At 36.2% G+C, this 27,670-nt stretch overlaps 1 protein-coding gene across 3 annotated transcripts in view; it reads right to left on the minus strand.

Annotated features, from left to right (window-relative positions):
• LOC145662782 (inositol polyphosphate-4-phosphatase type I A) overlaps positions 1-27,670 on the minus strand; it is a 422,451-nt gene that overhangs the window by 72,925 nt on the left and 321,856 nt on the right. For all 3 annotated transcript variants that reach the window (XM_081728656.1, XM_081728655.1, XM_081728657.1), the window contains 2 exons: positions 16,043-16,156; positions 6,394-7,614 (listed from right to left, as the gene is read on the minus strand). In XM_081728656.1, coding sequence (XP_081584782.1) covers positions 6,394-7,614; positions 16,043-16,156 — 1,335 coding nt within the window. The remainder of the gene's footprint in view (positions 1-6,393; positions 7,615-16,042; positions 16,157-27,670) is intronic.

A 27,670-nucleotide genomic window follows, 5' to 3' on the forward strand; every position in this document is an offset into this window, starting at 1 on the left:
TATTTTGCAAATACCATCTATTATAATTTCAACATTAATAAAATCAGCGTACCTGAATATATTTTAAAACGATTTTACTGCACAAAGACTAAAAGGAATAAAATCATGATATTGTTTTATTATTATGCTTCAATCGTATCCAATTCAGACATACACTTAGCTTTTCTTCAGCTTCAGCACCGACATTACTTTTAACTTCGCAAGGACTTAATGGCACTTGTTTCGTAGGCCATTTTTACCTTTCTATTTTATACATCCATTCAAACCAAGTCAAATTGAGTGAAACAATAGATTTTTTTCTTTTACAATATTTCCAAAACAGGGCTTTTTTCACCTTGTTTTCTTTCTTTCTTTTTTCATGAAGTACACCCTCCATTCCGAAAGAAACCGAACTTTTGAAAACAAATAGTACCACTAGTGCCATCTGTTGTAATATTTTACCGGTAGATGGCGTAGTCTCTCATTGACAACTGGTATAAATGTCATGACATTTGGATGCACGGCAACAAAGTTATTGCGTTTCAACTGTCAGTGTGTTGTGTACATCGGTCGGAAAATGAGTTTCAAACAACGAGCTGCAATTGAGTTTTGTGTTAAACTGGGTAAAACTTTTAGTGAAACGCACCAAATGCTACAAAATGCATATGATGATGAGTGTCTATCCCGTACGCAAGTTTACGAGTGGTTCAGGCGATTCAAATCGGGTAGAGAGACGCTGGATGATGACGAAAGATCAGGCCGTCCCAGAACCGGATTATCGGAAGAAAACATCGAAAAAGTGCGTGAATTCATCAAACATAACAAAAAATCGTCACAGACAGTCACTGGAGAGTTTTACTTGGGCGTCATGAAACGTTTGCTGGCAAGAATTCGTCGTATTCGGCCCGAATGTCGCGAAATCGGCAGTTGGACTCTTTTGGACGATAATGCACCATCACATCGTTCGCGGCTTGTAACTGAATTTTTGGTCAAAAATCACATTATTCGGTTGCATCATCCGCCCTATTTACCAGATCTCTCTCCGTGCGATTTCTATCTGTTCCCGAAACTGCATTTGGCGATGAAAGGAAAGTGGCACGCATCGATTGATGCCATTGAGAAGGCGACGACCGCCGTCCTAAAGACCATTCCCATAAAGGACATGGAGAAGTCGTTTGACAACTTGTTGGAGCGTGCAAATATGTGTATCGATGCAGAAGGGGAATACATTGCTTAATAAAAATGATTTGTTCCAAAATGTACATTGCTTTTTTGTTTTTTTAAAAAGTTCGGTTTCTTTTGGAATGAAGGGTGTATTTACTCCAATGACCAACTGTATTATAGAGGAGTTGGACAAAAAATCTAAAACGTTTGCAAAAGTGTGAAAATCATACCTAGTATAGTGTGGGGTCTCCTTTTGCGTCCAAAACAGCTTGGATCGACGTCGAATAGACGTATACAGCTCCTGAATCGTGGTGTGTGGAATTTTGTACCATTGTTCCTCCAAAACATGTTCCAGTCCCTTAAGGGATGCTGGTGGAGGGTAATGAGACCGAACACGCCTTTCTAACTCAGACCGCAATGGCTCAATGATGTTCAGATCTGGTGATTGTGGGACCCAGGGGAAGTGCAATAGCTCCTGGTCATGCTCCTCAAACCATGATTTCACCGTTTTTTTCAGCGTGACAGGGTGCCAAATCACATTGGTAGATGCCATCACCATCAGGGAACAATGTTTGGGCCATGGGTAGAACCTGGTCCCCTAAAATGGCCTCATACGCCTTAGCATTCACCATTCCATGCAGGGCTATGATGGGACCTGCAGAAAACCACGATATCACTGCCCATACTGTATAGAACCACCCCCATGCTTTACAGTTGGGAGCAGACAGTCTGTATCATAGGCCTGCGACGGTGTTCTCCATACGTACACGACCGGTTGTTGTAAACAAGGTGAAGGTCGACTCATCGGATCACATTACGTGTTTCCACTGCTCATGAGTCCACGCCTTGTAGTCCTTGCACAACTGGATACGCCTCTTCGCATTTACTGCTGTGACCAGGGGTTTGCGATAGCGGCCCTGCCATGAATTTTCATTTTATTAAGTTTTCGATGAAACCGGGTTCTGTAGGTTGGAAATGAGTTCAGAAGTAATTTTCATTGCAGTGGTCTTCTTTTTAGCTGCTACAATCCGTTTTAATGCCCTCCAGTCTCTATCTGACAGGATTGTCTTTCGACCACTGTTGTGCTTTGCAGACGTCGTTTGTCCATGAATTGTGTATGCCCTCGTGACATTGGACACAGTGCCTTTCGATACCTCCACAATGTTCGCCACTGTTGCCACTGAAGCTCCAACCAGACGGGCACCAACAATCATGCCTCTTTGGAAGTCTGTCAAGTCGCCCATTTTACCGCACAACTTCCACACGACACTGACAGGTGGTTACTGCTGACGGAAGACGAAAGTCTACATGACACATTGAAAACAAAAAACGATCACCCACCGCAACACGTGTTGTACAGTGGAGGGCCAGACTTACGTGCCCTGTATGAAGTGTTTTTAGATTTTTTGTCTATCCCCTGTATTTCATATACAATGTATGCCTTAATTATGAACTATAATTGGAATATAATTATTAGCGAATAGTCATAAAGACAATATTAATAATTTTTAAAAAGTATCTTATGAATAGTGTATATTACCAAGAAACTTTAACGAATCTGCAACACAAACACACACACATATTATATACATCATATAAGAAAAATACCATACAGAGGGGCCTAAGAAATGATTCAAACATTAGGTTTCCCCCGCCTCCCATTTTGGGGGGAAGGGGGTGAACGTGAAATTTTCAAATGGGAACATAGGTCGAGTGATACCTCGTTCGAAAGAGCTTGAAAAATTGAACAATTTTTGTACGAAATAATTTTTGATATAGGGCACCGTTTTCAAGATAGACCCCAAAATTGGTCCTGTAGCAGATAAAATTTCTAGTACTTATAAATCGGAAACGTATGAGTAGGAAACGATTAAACAAAAAATGAAAAACGAAAACATCATAGGCAATGTGGAATGATGTTGTCGTGGTGTCTCCAGGGCCCTAATCATGGGGCCCCGGGACCAATTTCAAAATTTCAAATGGGAATATAGGTTGAGTGATACCTTGTTTGATAGATCGTGGAAAGCCAAACAGCTTCGTACAACATTTGTTTTCATTTTGGGCAAGCCTGTTTTAAAATGGCCGCCAAAAATGGTCCCACATTCAGATAGAAAGTGCAGTGTTCAAACTGAGTGTTACAAACCAATATCCCGCGAATTTATCATCAAATAAAAAGTGTTAAGAGTCAATGTGCAATACAGACAGGCCTAAAAATATGTCGAACACGAGGTTCCATCATCATACTGTAAGTGAATAACAAGTAAAATGTTCGGGGGCAAAATCGACCTATAAGGGTTAATGTAATAATAATAATAATAATAATAATAATAATAAGAAGAAGAAGAAGAAGAAGAAGAAGGATACTACTACGAAAAATAATAAAACTAGTTATAATAATAATAATATGAATGAAAATAATAAGACAATGAATAATACTAATACGTATGTGCAAAGAGACGTCGTTCCTCAATCACTACAATTCTATGAGAAAGGGATAGGAAGGTACCTATTAGGCCCTACTTGTAGGCAACATCTCAACATGTGCCCCAGTTAAGAGTAAGGAAAGCCCGTCAACGTCACTGCCTGGGGAATGGAACCGATGGCCTTCGGACCATAGTACAACGATAACGTTGTATATTGCATTCACACAGGGGACGGGGAATGTGATTTTCATTGTTGTACTGAGAACATTTGAATGTACCTGTGTGTTGTTTGTTTATGCAGTGTGAATAGTATGGTATTATTTTTTTCTTGTTGAGTAGGTGTTCAACGTAAAATCATCATTGATGTTACATTGCCTAGCTGTTAGTGACTTAAAGGAAAGTGGCAGTGTGGATATTGTAGGTAGGGGCTGTAGTTGTGTGTTGAACGGTTCAAAAGCGTAGAAAGAACGGGTTATCAACTTTGGTGATAAGTTTTCCGTACAAGGAAACGAACACTATCGCATTAATATTATTAGTTTGGGTAGCGTTTGAATAGAGCAATGGCGGTGTTTGATCATTGTGTAGATATGTTGCTGGTGTTGGGCGAATGTAGAAGAAACTATCGTAACGCGGCACGAATGTATGCAATGCGCTATCCCCAACGCCAACAAACATCTCTCATGGCATTTCTGCGATTAGAGAGACGTTTGCGGCAACATGGTAGTCTTGTCCGGGGACGAGGTATGGGTCGTTACCGCTCTGCAACCAATGAAGAACGTGCAACAGGAATATTGGCAGCAGTGCATGTAGACCCACATGTTACCACGAGACACCTCGCTCAGGCCAGTGGAGTTAGCCAAAGATCTGTAGTCCGTATTTTGTACGAGTACATGTTTCATCCGTATCATATCATCTTACATCAGGAACTATCTGGCAATGATTTTCATGCCAGATTGCAATTTTGTCTATGGTTGGAAGGTATGGAAAACAGACAGCGCAACTTCATACCCACCATCTTGTTTAGCGATGAAGCTACATTTACAAACACAAGACACGTAAACCGACATAATATGCATTATTGGGCTAGGGAAAATCCACTATGGCAGAGACAAGTTGCTCATCAGCATCGGTGGTCTCTTAATGTATGGTGTGGCATCCTTGGTAACCATATCATTGGGCCATATTTTTTTGATGGACGTCTTACTGGTGATACCTATGCCGCATTTATCAGTGATGTACTATAGCCGGAGTTGTTAGAGAATATTCCTTTCGCTGAACGTATAAGAATGTGGTATCAACATGATGGCGCTCTAGCACACAACGCACGCCAGGTCAGAGCCTTATTGGACCACCGTATGGCGAATAAATGGATTGGGCGTCGAGGTCCTATTCACTGGCCTCCACGATCTCCTGACCTAACCCCACTTGATTTTTTCCTCTGGGGTTATGTTAAGGGTCGGGTAATGTCCAATGTACCAACAACTACTGATGACATGAAGGCGCGTGTCCAAGGTGTGTGTGCATCTATCACTCCAGAGATGCTACATGATGTACGAACATCATCCCTGTGCCGCCTCTTACGGAGGTGTGTGGAGCAGGATGGAGGACATATCGAGCATCATTTGTAACATGGTAAGTGTTGAAATTATTTGCTTTACAGTGATAGAAATTACAATTTTTAACATCGCACATACCCGTAGAATTACTAAACGTTATTCTACTACTTTACAGGATATTAGGTTGTGGTAATGCTGTTGTGACAGGCTTGCCTGAAATCAAAAAAACTTCTGTAGTAAGCTGTTTGATATTTCACGATCTATGAAAGAGGTATCACTCGCCCTATGTTGCGATTTGAAAATTCCATATACACCCCTCCATACAAAAGCGGGGCGAGGGAACTTCTTTAACACAAATTTCAGGCTTTCTGTATTGTACATTGACTCTTAACACTTTTCTTATTTGATGCGTAGTTCGCTTGATATCGGCGTGTAATACTCAATTTGAACACTACACTTTCTATCTGAATGTGGAACCATTTTTGGCGGCCATTTTGAAACAGGCTTGCCCAAAATGAAAACAAATGTTGTACGAAGCTGTTTGGCTTTCCACGATCTATCAAACAAGGTATCACTCAACCTATATTCCCATTTGAAATTTTGAAATTGGTCCCGGGGCCCCATGATTAGGGCCCTGGGGACACCACGACAACATCATTCCACATTGCGTATGTTTTCGTTTTTCATTTTTTGTTTAATCGTTTCCTACTCATACGTTTCCGATTTATAAGTACTGGAAACTTTATCTGCTACAGGACCAATTTTGGAGTCTATCTTGAAAACGGTGCTCCATATCAAAAATTGTTTCGTACAAAAATTGTTCAATTTTTCAAGCTCTTTCGAACGAGGTATCACTCGACCTATGTTCCCATTTGAAAATTTCACGTTCACCCCCTTCCCCCCAAAATGGGAGGCGGGGGAAACCTAATGTTTGACTCATTTCTTAGGCCCCTCTGTATTGTACATTGTCTCTTAATATTTTTCTTATATGATGTATAGTTCGCGAGATATTGGCTTGCAACACTTATTTTGATCATCCTGTATATATATATTAGTATTATAGTTTATAATGATCAGAACAACTAGTAACTAACTGGTGTTATTTAGATAATAAGATAATATTTACAGAACTTCCTCGTGGTTAAATGTTTAGTGTTAAGCTATCGACGGGGGAGACAAAGGTTCGAGTTCTAGCGAGAGCTCATGTAGTTCGGATCCAATGTTAAGCTTAGGTCTAAAAAAAAGTGAGAGACCAAAATTAGAATACTTACCGCTTGGGAAAAGCATACATCACGACGGTAACGAACAGTACATGACATATGGGCATATCTCATATCTTCTTGAACACGGAAGACACTATGTGTTAATCTTGCTGTTTTTAGCAAACCGTCCATTGCTTGTCTTAATTTCCGCATACTCGGTTTGAGTTCTGAAGTCCAATCTACAATGCTATCGAAGTCTAAACCTTCAGTAAATTTATTACGTGTTCCGTTTTTAAGAGTTCTTGGTTTATCTTCTTTGCTATCGGATTTTATTATTTCGATAATGTCTTTGCTACTTTTCTCATATTTAGACTCACTCTTCATTAGATTTTCCTGTACAGCTGAACTAAGAACGACAGATTTTTCCAAAATAGTACCTTCATTTACTGTATTTTGTAATCCAGTATCCTTTTCAGAAAATGCTGGTTGTCCTGCGCTCAGTGGTACATCGTTATTGGTTTTTGAATCAGCCCTTTTAATATTTTCAAGTGTAATGTAGTCTTTGGACAAAGATTCTGATTCACTGGTATTCTGTATTAGAGGCGGCAAACTCTGAAACTTTCTTTTGCTCTGAGATCTAAGTCTAATTGCAGGGCTGCTACAACGTCCACATAAAAATTTCACTTTACTAACTAAACACATCATACTAGCTTCAATATTTAGTTGTGTTAAGTCCCACGGTTCAGGTTCATCTGTAGGTTTGTAATAGTTTGCTGACGGCGAACTGCACATAACTTGCGTATCAAGGAACTGGCGTCCTAAGTCTGGATCTGAACTGAGATTTTCGGTCGAAACATTTTCAGATGCAATGTTTTGTTCACCACATTCAGTAACATCTTTCACTCCTTCCGAATGGTTCTGATTCTGACTAACTTCATGTTCTGCATCGTTCAGAGATTCGTCTAGATTAGTACGGATTTCTTCAGGAGGAGTTATATCATATTTTTCATTGTCGGCTGAACCATTTATATGGACAGTATCAGACATATTTTCCGATGGCAACTTCCAAAATGTTTTCACACATTTGGGACTATCAGGTGATACAAGATCATCATCCGGAGATCTAAGATCTTGACTTATTTGTTGCGTTATTTTCTTGTAAGGTGAAAGCATTAAATTCGAATTATCTTCGTCAGCTGCCGGCAAAGTTTGGGAAATCTTGTGCTCTTCGATGAAAGCAAGTGCTTCTTCTACTAGGCCAGCGTCCCACAAACTTAACAAAATCCTCGTCTGAAAGAAAAACATTTAAAAATACATTTTAACCACTGTATTTACAATTTATTGTTAGTATTATGTTTACAATTTAAATTAAGGAGATTATTTCTAGGAATAAATATACAAGTTTCTATAACCGAATACATAGATATCTTTATACTTTTACTTCACCTTCGGTTCCATATAAATGATACCCACTAACATGTCATCCAGGTATGTTCTTCGCATCTTCCATACTGAAAGGTGAACAAGCCCAACAAAAACTTAACACCCCCATTCCCAAACAATACAGAGCTCCCCTGTGGTTAAGCGGTTAGCGTACGCGCCTTTGGCGTGGAAGACCCAAGTTCGACTTCCGGTGGAAGCTCATGCGATTCGGATCCTACGTTAAGCTGTAGGTCTACGTCTTATATGGCCTCGCTGTTGACCGGAACGCTAAACTCAATTCAAATCTATCCAAACAACATTTTTATATATATATATTTGTGTGTCTGTTTGCTCAGTGCATTGATGGATATATGTAACAAAAGAGAAATATATATTTTTATATATTTTCATATATTATTTATCAAAATTAATTTTTTGCTAATTATATATACAGGGTGGCCCAAAAGTAGGTATACAGTACCGTACTGATCAGCTCATTGTATTTTATATCATTTCTTATTGTTATCCATCAACTAAATATGCTCTTAATGTGTTTTTACTTGTATCTTAAGCTCGGAAGAGCCGAAACAAATAAACCCATAAACTAAAATGTTATACTTGATCAATGCAGGGGTGTATACCTACTTTTGGGTGACTCAGTGGTAGAGCGCTTACCTCTGGTGTGCGCGGTTCCTGGTTCGATCCTCGGTCAAGTAAGTTTGTGGTGGCAACATCGTGTCCGCAGGTTTTCTCGGAGTACTCCCGTTTCCCCCTCACCTTTTCATTTCACCATTTCTTCTATCATCATTCATTTGCCTTAATCCCCCGTCTCCCTTAGTCTATATGGCATAATCGTCGGACGTAAAACTAAAAGATTTTATTTCATTATATATATATATATATATATATATATATATATATATGGGTGATTCTGAAATTAAGGGGAATTTTCAGTCCCTCTGATTTTTCAGCCTCTAGATATGCAATATTAAAGTAACAAAGTTATTATTAAATAAAAAATAATTAGTACTTTGTGTTCTCAGAGTTTATTTTAACATTTATTTTATTTTTCTGCTTTTAAAAAAGTGAAAAATATGTGAAATGTAACCTCCGTGGAGTGTCCCCACCAGCATTTTTCAACACTAACAGAAGAGAAAAACATGTTTTCACTAGAAAATTCGTGAAAAATCCGCATAAGTTACTACTGTAAGACATAAATAATGAAACTACTTAGCAAGAAATTAAATTTTAAGGTCATTTCCATGGCCTATTTAATGCGAAAATATTGTCCCTGGGTTGTGAGGTAACCTCCATGGAGTACTTTTAAAATTACCAGAAACTCTACTAGGAAGCAACACTGTCCAGTCTCTAGATCTGAAAGTGAAGATCAGAGCAGCCATTTTGAGAGTGATATGTTGATAAGTGTGTGTGCAGTATTGTTTTCGTGAAAAATCTTCACATCTTGTGGAAAATAGGTGCGTACTCTTTGATCTTGTAACCTCCATGTATTTGCTAGTTTTATTATTTGAAATGTTTAAAATGTTTTTTCAATTGATTATTGTTAAAATAGCATTTTTCCTACTAAAAACGAAGTCATTGCATATATAGTCTTCTAGCTTTGAGTATCAGGCTGTCTGAAGTGCACTTTTGTAACCTCCATGGTTTCTATCCAGCATGGAGGTTACACATGATCCATGGAGGTTACCATAATGAGCATTTCATGATATTATTATAAAAAATAGTTATATATTTGAGTTACTATGAGCTTCTTATTGAAATGCTACCTATTAGAGATATCCGGAGGAAAAATTCAAAAAATTCCATCATATGTTTGCTAAACATGCTACTATAATATAAATTACATGTTGTCTTCAATAATATATAATTTGGTTGATGAATATTGAGTTAAAATTTAATTAAATGTTATACATGAGTAAAATTTCGAAATAGAACATCTGTACCATTTGTTGTTGCTTATCTCTTCGAACAAAAGCACTAAATGTTTGAAGTTAGGCGTTAGGATGTGCACTTTGTAGAGTCCAACCTAATAAAAACAGGTTTGTTGCTGATTAAACCTAGATTATTAAAATTATTGATTTACTTTGTTATTTTATAGAGAGAACGGCACCAAGAAAAAAAGAATGGTAGTGAAAAAGTAACAATGGAATCAAATAAAAGCGTTAATTGTGGAGAGAAAAAGCCAAGTAAGGTATCAGAAGTAGGAAAATGAAAAGAGAATCAGAAAGACGAAGAAGAGAAAGAATAAAAGCAGATCCTGTATTATACGAAGAATTCAAAATAAAAGCCAGAACTACAAGCGGAATGATTTTAAAAAAATAGCAGACATAAGTAAACGAGAGAAAAGAGCCCACAGAAAAAATACGTGAAAAAGTTAGAAGGCATAAAGAAAAGAAGAAACGAAGAAAAGAAGGAAGCAGTAAATAAAATGCTGGAAGAGGCAACTCCTCCTGACAGTGATAATGGTGGTAACAATCGAAATGTCTTAAGGAATGATATTGTTGGGCCTAATTTTGACTGGGTGGAAACCAACCGAAAGGAAAGTGGTAAGAAAATTGCAAAACTAAATAAAACTAACAAGGAGAAAGCAGACTTTAGTAAATGAGCTTCGGGGTCATTTTCGCGAAGTGCTAGTGCATATTTAAAGTGTTAATATTACAAACTGGGAGAGCGTAACAGCCAAAAATAACGGAGAAAAAACATCTTGAAGTTTCTGACTCGCCGCATATATCGTACGACGCATGAAGTTATCAAGTGAAGGCGTGTCAGATTGAGGAACATCTACGACACACGTGCAAAGAGTGCCGGGTTCGGTTTCCGCCCGAGTCAACTTTACTTTTTTTTTTTTGCTTCAACCAACAAAGTAGCCATTTGTAGCTACAAGTAAACTATTAATTATCCATATGTTTATAATGAATAAAACAATAGATATGTTGAAATCAGTTGTAAAATCCTTCAATGTTTCATGTTAACTATCAAAAAAATTTAATCTATTTCGTAAATATATTGATATCACGAGTTATATTATGGTTGCCCCAGTCATTGGGTAAAAAATGTTCTTCACGCTTCGTGTTTACAACTGTTGACAGTGTGTACACAATTATAACTGAAATGAGGGGGGCAATCTCCTTTGGTTATAGCTACCAAAGGGGATGGAAGTGCCGTCAAGTGACATGGGGAAGAAACACGTGCCTGCTGTAGAGAAAAATACGTTCTCCGGACAGCGGTAACAAATATACGGTATCCTCTTGCTTACAATAGAAATCAGTACGGATCATACGTTATCCGCATGCTGCATAGGCACTGCCCTTAGATGTTACATCATGCCGTTGCAGGATGTCTGACATTAACAGTTTTCCGTATATCACATGCATTTACTTCTGTTACCTTCGTCAGCCTGATGTTATATACGTCCATTTGTATGAGATCCTGACCGCCGACATTGTTTCATACGGAAACTACGTATAGATGGAACACTTACACAGAAAGTATTATAAAACATGCGTTTCCAGTTATACGTCTGCTGTACGTTAAGTCCAAAAACTACAGGAATTACGCATGTAACCTATCTTTTTAAGTACGCCTCCTACAATTTTTTTCTCAGTGTGTTTCAACCATGAAGTGTATTCTTTTATGTAACAGCATTTATGAACTGCTACAACTTGTTTTCAGATCTTCGTACTCTAACCTAACGATGTTCAGAAGTTTCATTATAGTTACGTGTTAAAAGTTCCCTATTTTTACTTAACTACTGCACCCAGTACCAAATAAATCTCAACAAACGTTGTGTTATCAAGATGTGTAATCCGCCAGTGACAACGAAAACGATGCCAAATTTTTTGGGATATCGACAGAACTTACACAGCAAACTCTTTTGTTATGTTGAAATTATGTACTCCAGAAACACCATCAGACATTACGTGGCCTTAAAATGTCTACTAACATCTCCGAATAAAGTCGAGTTTTTTTACAGAGTAAAGGCAGAACTCATAATTGCGTTGCCCTCAAAAGCAAATAGAGCCACTGTGGATACTAAAGACATTGTTGCGGGATTGGAACAGCTTTTCTTGGAAAATAGAACATTCCGGTTTAAGTTTACTACAATTTTAGCTGTGTGCACAAATCTATATTTAGCATTCAATTCAAAATATTACATTGTCTTACATTTTACCAGTGAATAGAACTTAAATATATCTTCACTGAGTATGTTTTGTAACCTCCGTGGATATTAATGTAACCACCGTGTTTGTCAAAATAATAAATTACCATTTTTTTAAAAAAAATATATTTTCTTGACCTCATCCACTGTAATGATTGTATTTGTTTAGCCCTTAGGTGTGTAAAAAATAAATTATACATTATTTCTCCGATTTTTAATTTTAAGATTTTTCCAATGCCAAAATTCCCCTTAATTTCAGAATCACCCATATATATATATATATATATATATACAAAGTATCCCAAAAACTAGGACCGGATTAATTACAATAGGTAACATTAAATTGAGGATGTACATGAACAATGTGGTAAGAGACACGTGTCGGTGTAGTTATCAAGTACGGCTGCTATACTGGATTTAGATCATATTTGTTAAATAGAAAGATGTATGTGCGATACATGAAAGGAGATTAGAGTTTTCTCAAAAAAACAATGGTAAGGTCGGTTTCTTGAAATTCACAGAAGTAAAATTTTTATTGCCATTATGGAAAATTAACAAAATAAGAAGTTTTGTACAACATACTTGTGTGACGATCACACCCACAGATTGGATATTTTATGATGGGAAAACATAGAGAACATGTTTCTGAATGAAGGTGAATGATTATGAAATTAAAAGGTTATGCCCATTTAGTGGAAACCGAACCCGGGACTACGTGCATTAGAGGGACATGCGGGAAAAGTTTCGAGAAGTTGAGACTAACATGCAATTAGTTTTATACCCTTTAAATTCTTATATAGTACTTAGATATCTGATTCTTATATTTCGTATTTTTACTAATCTCGGTAAGTTCAGTGGCCGCAAGAACAAGAAAGCCTTAGTGAGTGGTAATCGGAACTCTCCGAATAGTAGTTTCCTCTTACTACTGACATTGTAGCTCAGTGTCCAACGACGTTGCCATAGCGACGGTCCCCGTTACACTCTGATTAATGACTTGCACAAGTGGCTTTAAGAGGTCACTTTCTTTTTTTCTCTCTTTCTTTTTCCCCCTTGCCAATGAAAAAGTGGCTTTTACAATCAGAGAGAGTTTTCTACATTTTTAGATAATTTAAAAGAAACCTTATATTGCAACTGAACACGAATATTATTTAAAACCTGCGTTTAAACTATATAAGGGCCCAAATATTCTTCTAATTTTGCGGACATTTGGATTTGAGAAAAAGTAAATAGATGTAACTGAAACAGTGAACCTATCGCGTTGGTAAGAAAAATTGCAGTGGTGACTAAAACCTTGATTTATTTTTCATTACGAAACCTTGATTTTAATATTCAAAATTGTAAACATAATCTATATTTGGTTTTACTGTGAAGGTAATACTTAATGATTAAAATTTACGCTCCTTTTACAATTCAACTCAGGAAAGATTTATGTGCCTCATTCCCCTGTCAATCTATTTCTTTTTCTCTTTCACGTTAACTTCCGTAAAATTTATCCGATTTTATTGACCCTTAAATGCATGATTTAAAAAAAAAAAAAAAAAAAAAAAGAGAGAGTAGAATTTAATGTTGTAAATTATAGAAAAACAAATTTAAAACCCTAAGATCAAAATTATTAACCAAATTTTAAAAAAAATATTAAGACCAAATTTATTATTAACTGTTTGTAGTAGCTATTTACCTCATAACGCAATTTAAACTTCTTACCCGTGTCACAATATCTACTGTAGTTAGCGTTTGTTTTTAGTTTTAGTAATATTAAGTATTAAAAACTTCTTTTACATATTTACAGATATTAGACATTCATATATTGTACTACAAAATATCTAAAAGGTAGGACATAACTATCACTTTACAAAAAAAAAGTTTTGTAATGAAAGAAAACTCAGTTCTTCAAGAGGCCTAGGGACGTTTTCTTGTAGCACTTGCAAAGACGGAATGTATAAAAGCTGTGACAAAATGGACTTACGAAAATAAACAACTATTGTGAGATTTATACGTAAGAACTAAGTGTGTAGCTAATCAGCTACACGGTGCACTGAAGGGTTAAAATTTGATGTCTGTTTTCATTCAAAACTGGAAATAAGCTTATTGCTTGGGATTGAAATCCAACCAAAATAAGGAGGTAAAAAGAATAAGATCAACGTAAGTTGGAATTTTATATTATATATATATATATATATATAATGTGGTGATCAAAATATTTTTCACGGTAGGCCTAACATTTCGTTAAAATTATTTGAATTTGATGTGATAAGATTTTCTTTGATGCTACAAATATGATACTGAATGCAGAAAGTACGTCACAAAATAAACGCGGATCTCGTCCGAAAAAGCACCTGTGTAATCACTGAAGAACAGCAATATTTCGAAAGCAACTACAACCTTACTCAAAAGCCTAGAAACAATATTGAGGCATCTGATAATTCATTTAATATATCATATTCACAATGTTTTGACTTATTTACAAAAAGACAGTTATAGCAAAAAATAATAAATAAATATACATAACACAACAAAGATGTACCATAAGGAAATAAACATCTGCATTTGTAATTTTTAATTTTTTTTCTTCATTGAATTGCACCCATTTAACACAGAATTAATGAGTTCCACGGTTTTGGACTAGGGGAGTTTTGCTCATTCTTTACGCAATCATTGAAAAAGTTTGAAGTGGGCTTTATGGTCGCCGTTTGATGGGATGATCTAGAATAGTCAGAAATGTACAATTGGGTACATATCCAGGGATTGACTGACCCATGGCAGTTTTTGGATCTCAGTTTGTGTCCACCAGGTTTGGATGCTTTTGAGCGAAACGGAAAAAGTTGTCATCTTCCATGACGAATTTCTTGTTTGGAAGCATCCCAGTGGAAAATATCGGTAGCAGATCCCAGTGCAAAATGTCAGTGTATCCAGTGCTGTTGACATGCCAACACATTCCAGCAACTCGGAGCGTTCAAAGCTCCAAATGGCTCCTCACACAATGTGTGAAAACTCTCAACGCTTGACGGTTGGTTGTAAGTGATCCAAGTGGGGTTCTTGAAGGAGTTGTAATACAGACTTAAAAAAGCTGGCACCAAGAGTTAATAATGTGCCGCACCATGTTTGTTGATCACTGTTTCCGCTTAGCAATATTGGCTATGAGCAAGGGATTATATCTTGCAGCTTTCCCATGATAATTTTGTTGACGGTGACATCTGGAAACTGAAACCCGATTCATTTTAGGTGCTTTGTCACGTCTGCAGCCTTGCACTTGGGATCTTGTTTCATACACCTCTTGATAGCCATCAACTGGCGCTGTGCTGGGCCTGGTCGGCCAAACGTGGACTCACACTTATCTTTTGGTTTCTTTTAAACTGTGTAATAATCCAATTGATAGTGGACAATAGAATCTGAAGGTTTTGGGAAAATTTGTCTTTAGACTGCACCGAGGTCGCATTGCCCCACTATCCGACTACGTTCGAAACCAGTCAACTCTTTGGGTCCATTGTGTCGTGGTACTCTTGTTTCTCTTCACCTTTACGATCACTAAGACTTTCAAATCATTACGTTTCACTACACTGCAAGATGTCTACTTCTGGTATATCTCTCCAGTATCAAACAGGAGTTGTTCATAATGAGTATGTCGAGAAACTCACTTTTCACTCTTCTTTCTTATGAAGATACATTCAAAAATTATTTTTTCCTCACATAACAATGTGCATTTGATTTACTGCAGAATTAAGACCACTCAAACTTAAATACACCAAACTTGTAGCAATTGTTATTAAAATATAGCAATATTTTAGTTATCACACGTGGCCTTTTATAGCTGAGGTTTAATTTTATTGCCTACAAAATTACCTTAATACGTGCTTTGCTTTACGCTTCTCAATAGTATCTATTGGTTAGGATGAAATCAAGTCAGTCGCAAGAGACCAATGATAGCTGACTTTCAGAGCACGTTTTAGGATATCTTTCGTAAAATTTCCAATTTTCGTGTAACGCTACGTCAGTCTCCCTTTGGGTTCAAGATCTATTCCTAATAAGTGGAGTTGAATCGGTTAAGGCGAAATTCTTTAACTTACGAAAACCCGTCGTTCGCTCCTACCATATACGGGATCACTAGTAAAAGATACGTACCTTTGCAATCATATCTTCGCAAATAGGGAGCATGCCTGTTGTTTGTTTCTCTTTCGCTAACTTCATTATTGCTCGCATTCCATCCACAACATCACGACGTATTCGTTTGATAGCCTGTAATCAAATATAAATAAGAAATATACTATATTTTACGGGAAAAAAAACTTAGCCTCTCTTTTTCTAAACAAGCATACACAACTCAGTGGTTTGTACTTCGTTTAGATCTATGCATAATACTTCATAGAAATCTAATACTTCTTTTGAGTCAATAAAGAATTACTTAGTATTCACTCATATTTTCTATTTATGTTTTATTGTTATGTATATGCAATGATTATTCTTATTATTATTTGATAAAATGCGAGATACGGATCTCACACAAATTAAAAATATATATAAAACATGATGGACAAACAACAAATATGAGAAGATAGATACGCAGTACTTTAGTACTATTCCAGTCTAAAAACAATTATATGCATATTCCATTATAGTTCTCTTCTAAAATCATCATTATTATTATTATTATTATTATTATTATTATTATTATTATTATTATTATTATTATTATTATTATTACAAGAGTGAGTCGTAATTCTTGCAATATTCTGGTTCACTAGTTTATCCAGAATTTTGAACTTAGGGGGGTGTTGAAAAACTCTGGGGGCGAGGTGCAATCTTGCATTAAGTTTTTTTTTTCTTTCTTTCAAATTTTAAAATTCGTTGACACAACGAACGATTGCATTGGATTTCCTTCCTCAGCCAGAGACAATTAGCGTCGACTTTCTCATGCTTGGTGTGACGTCGAGATTAAATCGTTGGCAATCGATTGATTTAAAAAAAAAAAGTTGTTGTGACGATCACAGCCCTGTAAAGGTTGATTTCCATTCAACCTTGCGTTGTGCGCTTTGCTTGAAAATTTATCTTGTTGAGAGTAAGTTGTTTTATTCTATTGGCACTTAAAAACAAGAATTCAAAATCTTTTAAAGACCAAAATAGCAAGATTTTTAATGGGTCTTCCCGTTCTGCCTGAAGATCCTCCAGCACTTTGTGGAAAATATATTAAATGATTTTATCTTTAGACAGAACGGGAATTCCCGTTCTGCCTAATCTTTCTAGACGAGGAATTCTGTCCAGGGAGTAGTGTTGTAAAAAAACGGTTTTTTTTTCTGTGAAGTTTTTTTTTAAATAAAAAACCGTTCTTTTTCATGTTTTTTTTTCAAATGTCTGTTTTTTTCTGGCAACTATTATTTATTGATTTATGTTGCAGATTATTGAAATAATCAACAGAACTTGAGTCGAAGCCCTCGTAACTTACAAATCGTTTGTTTCTTTGTACCTATACGAGCAAAATTGTGTGATTATTCCTTTCGGCCCCAGGTCATTTTTGGCGTTTTCCTACATTTCCAGTTAGTGACTTATTGCTCAAAAACCATTCATTCGATTGATATGGTAAAGGCCTTGTTGTTTAGAAAATGGATGTGGCAATTTTTAGGTGTAAGTTGCATTGCAGTGTTGCCAATGGGTGGGAAATTATTGAGGGAAATATAGAGGTGAAAATTTACAAAAAATGCCCTAGCCGAATTTAAAAATTTTTTTGTATCTAGTACTACTGCTGCTATATGGGTTCAAGTCACCTAAAAAAATCTTTGGTGTGTTGACAAGGTACAGTGAAATCCTGAAGTCGCTGGCTTCCATTCAAAGAGAGAAAGAAAAAATTCTGTCATACACATGAAATTTTGACACTTTTTACGCCTCACAAGTAAAAATCAAATATGCCGGAGCTACAGCTTCTCTAATTATCCTATTGAAACTTTTTATGGTGCGCTGTGTAGGGCAAAGAGGAAGCTTTCAGGTAGTGGTACGTTTGTTTCAATATAGCCAGTAAGAAGGTAATAATAGAGGGGAAAAGGGAAATTTTCCGAATTTTTCACCTAATAGCGGGAATTAATTGTTTTGGCTGGAAACGCTGCCATCAGACAGACGAAAACTATATGAAAATAAACCGTAGTACTCCAAAAATATATCCTACTAGTATCATGGCGATATATAACAAAGTAAGCATGAAATTTAAAAAAAAAAATCATTCTACCTCAGAAATTCACCATTTTCTTACCATTTCCAGAACATGGTTTATTATAAACCTCAACTGTACTTCCCCTAATTATTCTAGTGAAACTTTTTATGGTGCGCTGGGTAGGCTAAGGATGAGGGTGTTAGACACTGGTACGTTTGTTTGAATGTAGCCAACAAGAAGGAAATAATAGAAACAAAAGGGATTTTTTCCAAAATTTGCCCCTAAAATCTGGAATTAAAATTTTCTGTAGCTGGCAACACGACTATCAGACACACACAAACTGTCTTAAAATAAGCTTTGGTATCCCTCTAATATATCCTACAAGTATTGTGACGATATCTAATAAAGTAAGCATGCCAATAAAAAATAGCTCATTCTACCTTTAAAAAATCACAGTTATCTTTCCAATTAGAGAACAAGGTCTACTGTAAACCTCAACTGTACTTCCCCTAATTATCCTATTGAAACTTTCTATAGTGCGTTGTGTAGAGCAAAGACGAGACTTCCAGATACTCGTACGTTTGTTCCGATATAGCCAACAAGAGGGAAATAATAGAGACAAAACATATAATTTTTCCAAAATTTCCCCCTAAAATCTGGAATTAAAATTTTCTGTAGCTGGCAACACTGCTACCAGACAGATACAAACTATCTTAAATTAAACATTGGTACACCACTAATATATCCTACAGGTATTATGGCGATATTAACGGAACAAAGCTTCTAATTATCAAAAATATATTACGGTAAACAAAAAGGTAAGGGAAAACGAGAAAAATCAAGAGTTAGAACCTAAATACGAATTTTACGTGCGCCCCTAATTACCTCATTGTAACGATCTGTGCTTGCGTTTGTTAAGTAAGGACAAATGTTGGATTGGCGTAAGTTGACTTGCACTCGGACGTATAGATACGGATTTATAAACAAAAATTTCTAATTTTTTGCCCAAATATAGAAGAATTTTAATTTCCCTAACTGGCAACACTGCGCGCAGGCCCCTCCAATTGATGTCAACAGTTAGGTATCCATCCGAGGTATCTACCTGGCAAGTCTTAAGGATGTCTTTCTACAACAAAAGAAGCTACAGGGGAAAAAAGAAGTAAAGGAAATTCGACACCAGAAGAAAAAGAAATTAATATGATAAACTATAGTCCAACCATATTTTGCAAGAATTATATCCCGATATCTTAATTAGTGTCCACACAGGAGCGGATTAAACAAGTGACACACCTGTGTGTGCCACTTTGGCCACCTGGGCCACCAAGTATACATTTGATTACATTTTTTTTTGACTACTAACTCGTGTTGTTGTTGTAGTTATAGTCTCGACTAATAATAATATCGTTGTAAACAATAACTTTATAAGGAAAATTTTTACATCTTAGTTCCAACACTGTTGGTGGGAAATGCAGGGTGTTTCAAAATAAATTTTGGGATTTTAAGTCTTCGTAGTACTTATTACATTTTACGTACAACTATAAGCAATGCATCAAGTAAAAGAGCACCTCAAACAGTCTTTGCTATAAGTGTTCAATGTGAGATTCATTCGTCACACGGCACACATCTAGTCGATAGGCGAGAAAGGCCCATAAACTTTCCGCCATATGGCACAAAACACATTCAATTTAGGGGAGTCTCGTTTCAACTGTACCATCTCCTGAGGATTTGCTGACGGCGAGATGCAACATTATGAGTGTTCACATTAGCTCTTAGGTGAAAGGTCGATTTATCACTGAAGACGACACGATCAGAAAATCTTCATTGTTATGCAGGGAATATTTTCACTTGCGAGAAATTGGCACGTAAACCGTAGTCTCTAGGCTTTAGACCTGTAGCAACTGCAAACGATAAAGACGTAGTTGCAAACTTCTCCTTAATATTCTTCACACAGACGGTTGCACTGTACAGAGTCAGTCTTTATTAAAACACAAAAAGCTTTCTGCTCTCTAGTCTCCATCTTTGCTACTTGCTCTTTCTAACGGCAGACAGAAGAAACAATGCATGCAGTGCATACAAACTGTTTGAGTTGCTCTTTCATTTGATATAATATTTATAATTGTAAGTTAATTGTAATAGACACTACAAAGTTTCAAAACCCTAATATTAATTTTGAAACACCCTGCATTACTTCAAATTGAGTCTCGTATTCTCATGTCTTTTATAATACATATCATCAGGGCCGGTCCTAGTCAATTTGTCGCCTCGTGCAATGGCATAATTTGCCGCCTTCCCCTTTCTCCAGAAAGAACAAATCTTAAAAGTCTTGATTTTAAGTATGCTACTCCAGCATGAACAACAAGGTGAGGGTAAGTGCAGTCGCACTCAGAAAGGCTTAAATACTTACTAAAATGCAATCCCGTTGTGTCTGTTTTTTTCTTTAAATATTAATCTATTATGTTTGTGAAAGAGTAAAGCAAACACACCTGCAGAGGAAAGATGGTAATCCTTTTTATAGAAATTCACTATCGAGCTTCAATCTCAATGTATCAGTTTGCAATTCCAGTGCAACTAGCTCTTTTATCTTTATTTCTTGATTTTTCTTCTCCATCTTCTAACATTTTTTTAAAAAAAACAAGTTGTTTCTATCTTCAAAGATAAGGAACTTGTTTCTGACAAAAACAGGACTAGTGTCATATCAAAACTGTGATAACTTACTAAATGGAACAGATATTCACTACTATTCGAGAATTGAAATCTTGCATTTGACAACAATCATGCAATTTGTGCTCGGATTTATTCGACCGTTTGCTTTAGCATTGTCCATGCGGTCTTAAACTAATGCTACCTAAACATAATTTATGAATGTAGTATTCAAATAGAAGCTCAGCTTAGTAAACGTAACTACCATCATCATGAAGTCTGTTTTCCAACAAGAAATATTTAATTTAAATAATATACTTATGAAAGATTTTGCCGGATCATCCAAGCTTGCCCGCTCCACGCAAATGCACGTGTTGCATATATGGTAGAGCCGGCTCTGCATATCATATATATCTAGGTCGACAAATTATTTATGTATGACATTTAGAAAAATACTATTAGGCAAATTAGTATTAGTTTTTACCTTTAGACAAGTTATTGGAATTTTATGCTGTTCGTGACATTATTTTCGTACTTATTAAAGGCCTGCTTTCACGAAAAAACAAAATTTCATTTCTACTTTTATTTTTAGTTGATATGGATGAAAACTGCTGAAACCCGAATTGTTAATAGGTATGGTATTCATGTAAATTGTAGAATATTTGTAGCATATCAGTATCTAGCGTTTAATTTATGTTGCATTTTACGGTGATTACACCTACATAAAAATATTTCATACTTAAATAGACATAGGATGCATTACAAATGACTATTTGAAAAAAAAAACGAAATTTAGAAAAAAAAACGAGAGGCAATGTTTTTTTCTTAAAAAAACGTACATTTTTGAAAAAATACGAACCGTTTTTTTTTTTTTCTATTTACAACACTACCAGGGAGGGATTTCTTCAAGAGATTTTTTCTTCAGTAATTGTAACAGATTCTGTAAGAAGAATAACTATTTCTTAAAGTTTTAACATAAATTTTAGATGTTCTCGGAAAATGACTAGATACAGTTCTATTAACAGTGTTATTTACATCTATTTCAGTAAAAACGAAAGTGATTAAAAAAAAAAAAAAAAAAAAAAAAAGCTACCTGCATAGAAATGGAAAATTAATTGACTCAGTTGCAAGAAAGCCGTTTGAAATTGTAGCTGAAACGAAGATAAAACAAACTTACTTCGGTCTAATATCAAGTCATTTCACAACAAAATTTTATTCAGTCACCTCTCGCAGTCAGGGGCGGCCTTAGGATTTTAATTTTGGGTAAGCCCACTCCCTCGCGTATGGATACATATGCACATTTGATTGATTAATGACAATAGGAAATTACTTTTACAGTAGTGGTTGATGCTGTTTATTAAATAATTATTTACCATTAATATAAAAAGTAGAAAATGTATATTTACTCTTTATTGTATCTTTTAGTGTTTATATATTTTTCAAAATTTTGTTCACAGTACGTAAAAGGTACCACAGTCACATCCTCAAGACATGTTTGGCCATATATTAAGCAAACATTGCAAAGAGATGCGTAAGACGGCCTTTATCCCCGATTATCTGACCTTTTGATTTGATTGAAACTACAAAAAACATACAAGTATTTCGATATTGATATTGGTATTTTGTATTGCTGCTATTTACCGTACATTGACAATATGAATATGAAAATAGAAGATATATGATACTATTGCATATAGTATAGAATTATGTATATAAGACAAATCAGCTTATAAGGTAATGACGAAAAAGGATTTGTAATGTAGAACTGACATTCTTTCTTAAGAGTCGTCTTATGCATCCTCTTGCATTGTTTGCTTAATATATGGCCAAATATTTCTTGAGGATGTGAACTGTGGCACCTTTTAGGTACTGCGACTCAGCATGTTAGAGATGAACTACTGAAAAAGTGCATAAGATCTTGATGTGAAATAATTTGATATTATACTGAATTAAGTTTATTTCAGGTTTGTTTCAGTCGCAATGTCAAAAGGCTTTCTTGCAACTGAGTCAATCAATTTTTCATTTGCCTGAAAGTATTTTTAAAAAATTACATTCATCTTTACCAAAGTAGATGTGATAACACTGCTGATAAAGAACTGTATCCTCGTCATTTTTCCGAGAAGAACAAGAAGAATAACATCTAAAATGTATGACGAAACTTGAAAAAATAGTTATTCTTCTTACAGCCTCTGTTAGAATTACCAAAGTGATTATTACGAATGCAGGACAAAATTCAAGAGGACGAACCCAAAGGAAAATTCAAACAAAACGGACTAAATTCAAGCGACAGAATCATAGGCACAGATTAATAAAATAATATTTTTTTTCAACTATTATGTATCTAAAGTGTTATCTGAAATTCTTCACTTTACGGAAATAACATTTAAAAAATGCTGAAAACCCAATAAAAGACGTATTATTATTATTTCACATTTTGATCTTTGCTTTAAAAAAAAATCTTGATCAGTATTTCAGAATTAAATATTTATACATTATTCAAAATAACAGACTGCTATATGCTACCACACAAGAACGACTTTTTAAAAATCAAGTAGCATCACAGTTACTTTTCGTAATTAAAATGAATGGTTTTACTGTAATACACTAAACGTATTTCAAATACATTTCAAATATAAATAGGAATACCTAGAACTTTTCATATTGGTATGTGTGAAAGTAATTAAGCCTAATCTGCCCTTTTGTTTAACATTTTTACGCATTTTACGAGTTTTCAGCATTTTAAAAGAAAGAAAAAGTTATTTCAGTTGAAAAAATACAGATAACATTTTACAATATATGACAATTGAAGGGAAAAAAATAATCATATAGGGTGTGCATTGATACATCCAATACATATTCCTGTGATTTTGTCCTTTGGATTTTGCCCTCGTCAGAATTTTCCTTGCATTTTGACCGCTTGGATTTGGTTCCCGCGCTCGTTACTACAGCCATTTTATACATGAGTTCCGATCTGCATATAAACAGCTAGCAGTCAAGATTTTCGGTGCTGCATTTCCCTAAAAATTTCCTCCTCGTATAGAATTTCCTGTCTCCAAAGATTAGACAGAACGGGAATTCCCGTTCTGCCTACATGTAAGATAATTTAAAACATTTTCTACAAAGTCCTGGAGGGCTTTAGGCAGAGCGAGAATGAATCTTTTTAATATTGCCCCCCCCCCTAGTTCCGAAAATTTTAGGGGGGTGCTGGGGGGTAGATATATCGCTGTTCTGGTTCACTTCTGATCATAAAAATCGAGAGTGTCTTCCAGAGTCCAAGTCCAAAAAGTTGAACCTAAGTACTTACGTCCCTCAGATCTGCTACAAGAGAAATCTACTTCCCTTTCTTCTGTTACAGAGCAACACGAGAATTCTCTAACAGAAACAGGCCATGTCATGTAGAAAACAACCATAAAATAGACAAAAGAGACGATAAAATTAAAAAAAAAAAATCATACTACATGATACCAGCCTGTGGAAAATACAAACAGAACAGTAACATAAACAAACGGAGGACGCTAATAGTCATGTACTCTTAGCCTAGCGGATATCATAACGGATTCACGTACTAATGCTCATTTCAGTACATGTTCGAATCTTGTCTACGCAAACTTTTCAAAATAAATAAATAAAATAAAATAAAATAAAATAAAATAAAGAATCTACATTTTAATGACAAAGGGCATTCATGTTTCAATATAAGAAATTTATACATATATAACAACTATGTAATAGAGTTTAAACATAACCACAGCTCCGTTATGGTGTGGGGACAGCTACGTAATACAGTTTAAACATAACCACAGCTCCACAGTTTCTACGTTTACTCCGGTGTCAGAGAACCATTTTCGATTCGCGGCAAAAGCTCGTGTGTTTCGGATTACACGTTAAGCAGTAGACTTTGTCTCATATAATCTCGGTATTAAAAGGGACGCTAAATTTCAATACAGCACTGTCTAATATTTACTCTTAAACGGAAAGCAATATGGAAAGATATTCATCCCAGAAACTAATTCTTAGTATTTCGCGAAAGGGGAATTATTGTATAATAAAATGAATAGTCGCTAAATTATCTCAGTACTAACAGAAATGTCTGTTCTGCAACCGGGAAGAATAAGGTGTGATAAATATAAAACCGGAAATCTGAATACTAGAAAATTGTATTTCTTTTTCCACTTTCAGATTTGGAATTTTCGAAAATGCTTAATCATACTTTCAATGAAGATATCGTGTACCGAAGACCATATCTCCAACTTATGCAGATTTCAATATTGGGCACTTTCTAAACAAAGAAAGAGAAATTTGAATACTTTAGAACTTTTCCCTTTTCTTTCTTAGGAGTGGAATTCCAAAACTCTGAAACATGTACTCTCTTACATCTGATTAAGAGTTTATATACCGAGTTTCACACCTCCAACTTGACTATCCATAAATTGAGCATTTTCTGAATCAAGTCAAAATACGGTTTGACCTGGGCAAAATTGCAACCTTTAGTTTTACACCTGTATTTTGTTTAGGTACCTCACCTGATGAAAATATCCAAAATCCGACAAAATCGGACCACGGGAACACCCCCAAAAACGGTTTCAAAATGGCGGACCATAGTTTTTCGAAAAAATCGTAGACCTTTACGTTGGAGGCTCTAGTAGCCCTCTTAATTGACATAGAGGCATGAGTGATACCTCATTGGAACGCTCATAGACCACAAATTGCAACGAAGTGACTTTTGTACCCATCATGTCCAACCCGTAGAAGAAGAAGAAGAAGAAAGTCGATTTTTGTTTTTTAATTAATATTTCTTGGACCCTGGCAACACTGCACGTCCTTATTCTCCGGCAGAAAAATTCCTACGCGTAGACCAGGCATTGGTAACAATAATATTAAAAAATGAAGGACGTAGGTTCAACAATAAGGGAGATAAAAATTCGGAACCGCGGAGAAAGGAGGGTCACTCTGTATATTTTTTACTGTGGTCTAACTTCTGTTTCTTAGATCTGGTATCCTCCCTAATTGTCACAGAGACATGAAGCATACCGCGTTGGAAAGCTTATGGAACCCCTTGCCAACGACGTATCGTTTGTGCCCCCTGTAGAAAAAGAAGAAGAAGAAATCTTGAACAAATTGGGAAAATCTGTACTTTTACCTTTCTTGGGCTCTGGCAACCCTGATAATCGTTCTATGTATGAAAAAATCTTGTTTCTTTCTTTAAATGAAAGGTCGCTTTAATATAAGTACTATACATAAAACAAAAATATTCTTAAGCAAAAGAATGGGAATAACGAAAGACTTTGGGAGGCAAAGTACACATCTACATCGTCATTGCCTACGCTACCACTGTCCTCATCATAATCATTTAAACAGTTAAAACATTCAGTTTCTTGGCATACACCACAAGCAATAGCAAATAGAAGGTCATATCATAATACAGTGTACAAGACAATTCGTTTTATAGAATCATAATACCTATATATAAAGCAAAAATATTCTAAAGCAAAAGAATGGGAAGACGAAATATTTTGGGAGGCAAATTACACATCTACATCGTCATCGCCTAGGCTAACACTGTCCTCACCATATTCATTTAAAGACTTAAAACATTCAGTTTCTTGGCACACACCACAAGCAATAGTACATGGAAGGGCATGCTTTCTGCAAGTATAATACGTTCTTGCACACCCGATAGCACAGTTGCAATGAACAATGGTGAGCAAATTCCATACCCATCAAACACGATGGTTAATGTGCCATATTTACGAACCGTATACTCAGCAAATGATGCAGCGATGTTGTCGTACGAACTGCCTTTACACCATGGAAGTTTATGTAACAGAGATCTTCCGTCTAAGACATACAGAATATTGTCTGGCTCCGTTTCCTCAAACTGTGCGGTCTGCTGCTTGCTGAACTCTAGTATCGCATGGGCCAGTGGGGCTTTGTCTGCCTTACGCATCATGTTGGGTGACTCAAATAAAGCTGATGGGTAGGCACATAATTCATGCGCTAAGGTCTCCTCTAAAGATGTGCTGCCAGCATTAGCGACAACTAACAGTCTTTGAAACAAAAGATTCGAATCGACGGAGATATCGCTGCTGATTTTAACACTACTCGGGGATGCTAGAGTTTTGACTTTATCTGCACGTTTCCACTTCACAGTGAACAGGTCTTTGCCAAATAGTTTCTTCGCAAGCTCTTCTCCAACTGAAAATAAATTATGGACGTTAACCGAGGAATCCGCTGTGACGCCAGTGGCAATGTTTCTCAACGATTTGTCTCCGTCAAATGGTGAAATGGGCTGCAGTCCTGCAAGAATGCGACGTGTGTCACTGATATCACGTGACATTCTTGACGTTTCGGCTTCTTTATGTTGTTTGCTAGTGACATATGCTGTGTGAGTAAGAGTTTGCATCGCCAGATTGTACTCGGAGCATGCTGGCATTGAGAGCACCCACAAAGATCGTTGCATCTCCGACATTCCACTCCCATGGGTTAGACCTCCAGTGGATTTTAGCGATCTCATCAGAACCTGCTCTATGACTAGATCAGAGGACAACCCAGCCCAATAACGGTTGCTTCTTCTAATAACAACGAACCCATTTTGAAAGCTTTCGTGAACTGTTGGATTAACCGATGGCAGCGTTAACATTGTTTGCAGGTACAAGCACGTCGACTTCAAATAATTGAAGTGTCCTGCTGCAGCGAATATGGGAATGCACTCTGCTATAGCATCAAGGTGATCCTCCCAGCTTCCTGTTCGGTCTGCTGCCACAAGTTTCCTTGCTGTAGTCAACATGCGCTGGTGTGCAAGCCACAAATGACTTGTTTTTGATGTGTTAATAAGTTCTGACTTTCGTGCTTCTATTTTTCTCGGGCTTCTTGAAGAAGAGGTGAAGAACTAGCTCCAGTTACAGTAATCTCACCCGACATCAGACTCTGGTAGAGAGAGTAAGCATCGTTAATAGTTCTGTGTGTTCCGT

Source organism: Thermobia domestica, chromosome 10, assembly GCF_964235325.1.
Source record: "Thermobia domestica chromosome 10, izTheDome1.hap1.1, whole genome shotgun sequence".
Classification (NCBI taxonomy): Eukaryota; Metazoa; Arthropoda; class Insecta; order Zygentoma; family Lepismatidae; genus Thermobia; species Thermobia domestica.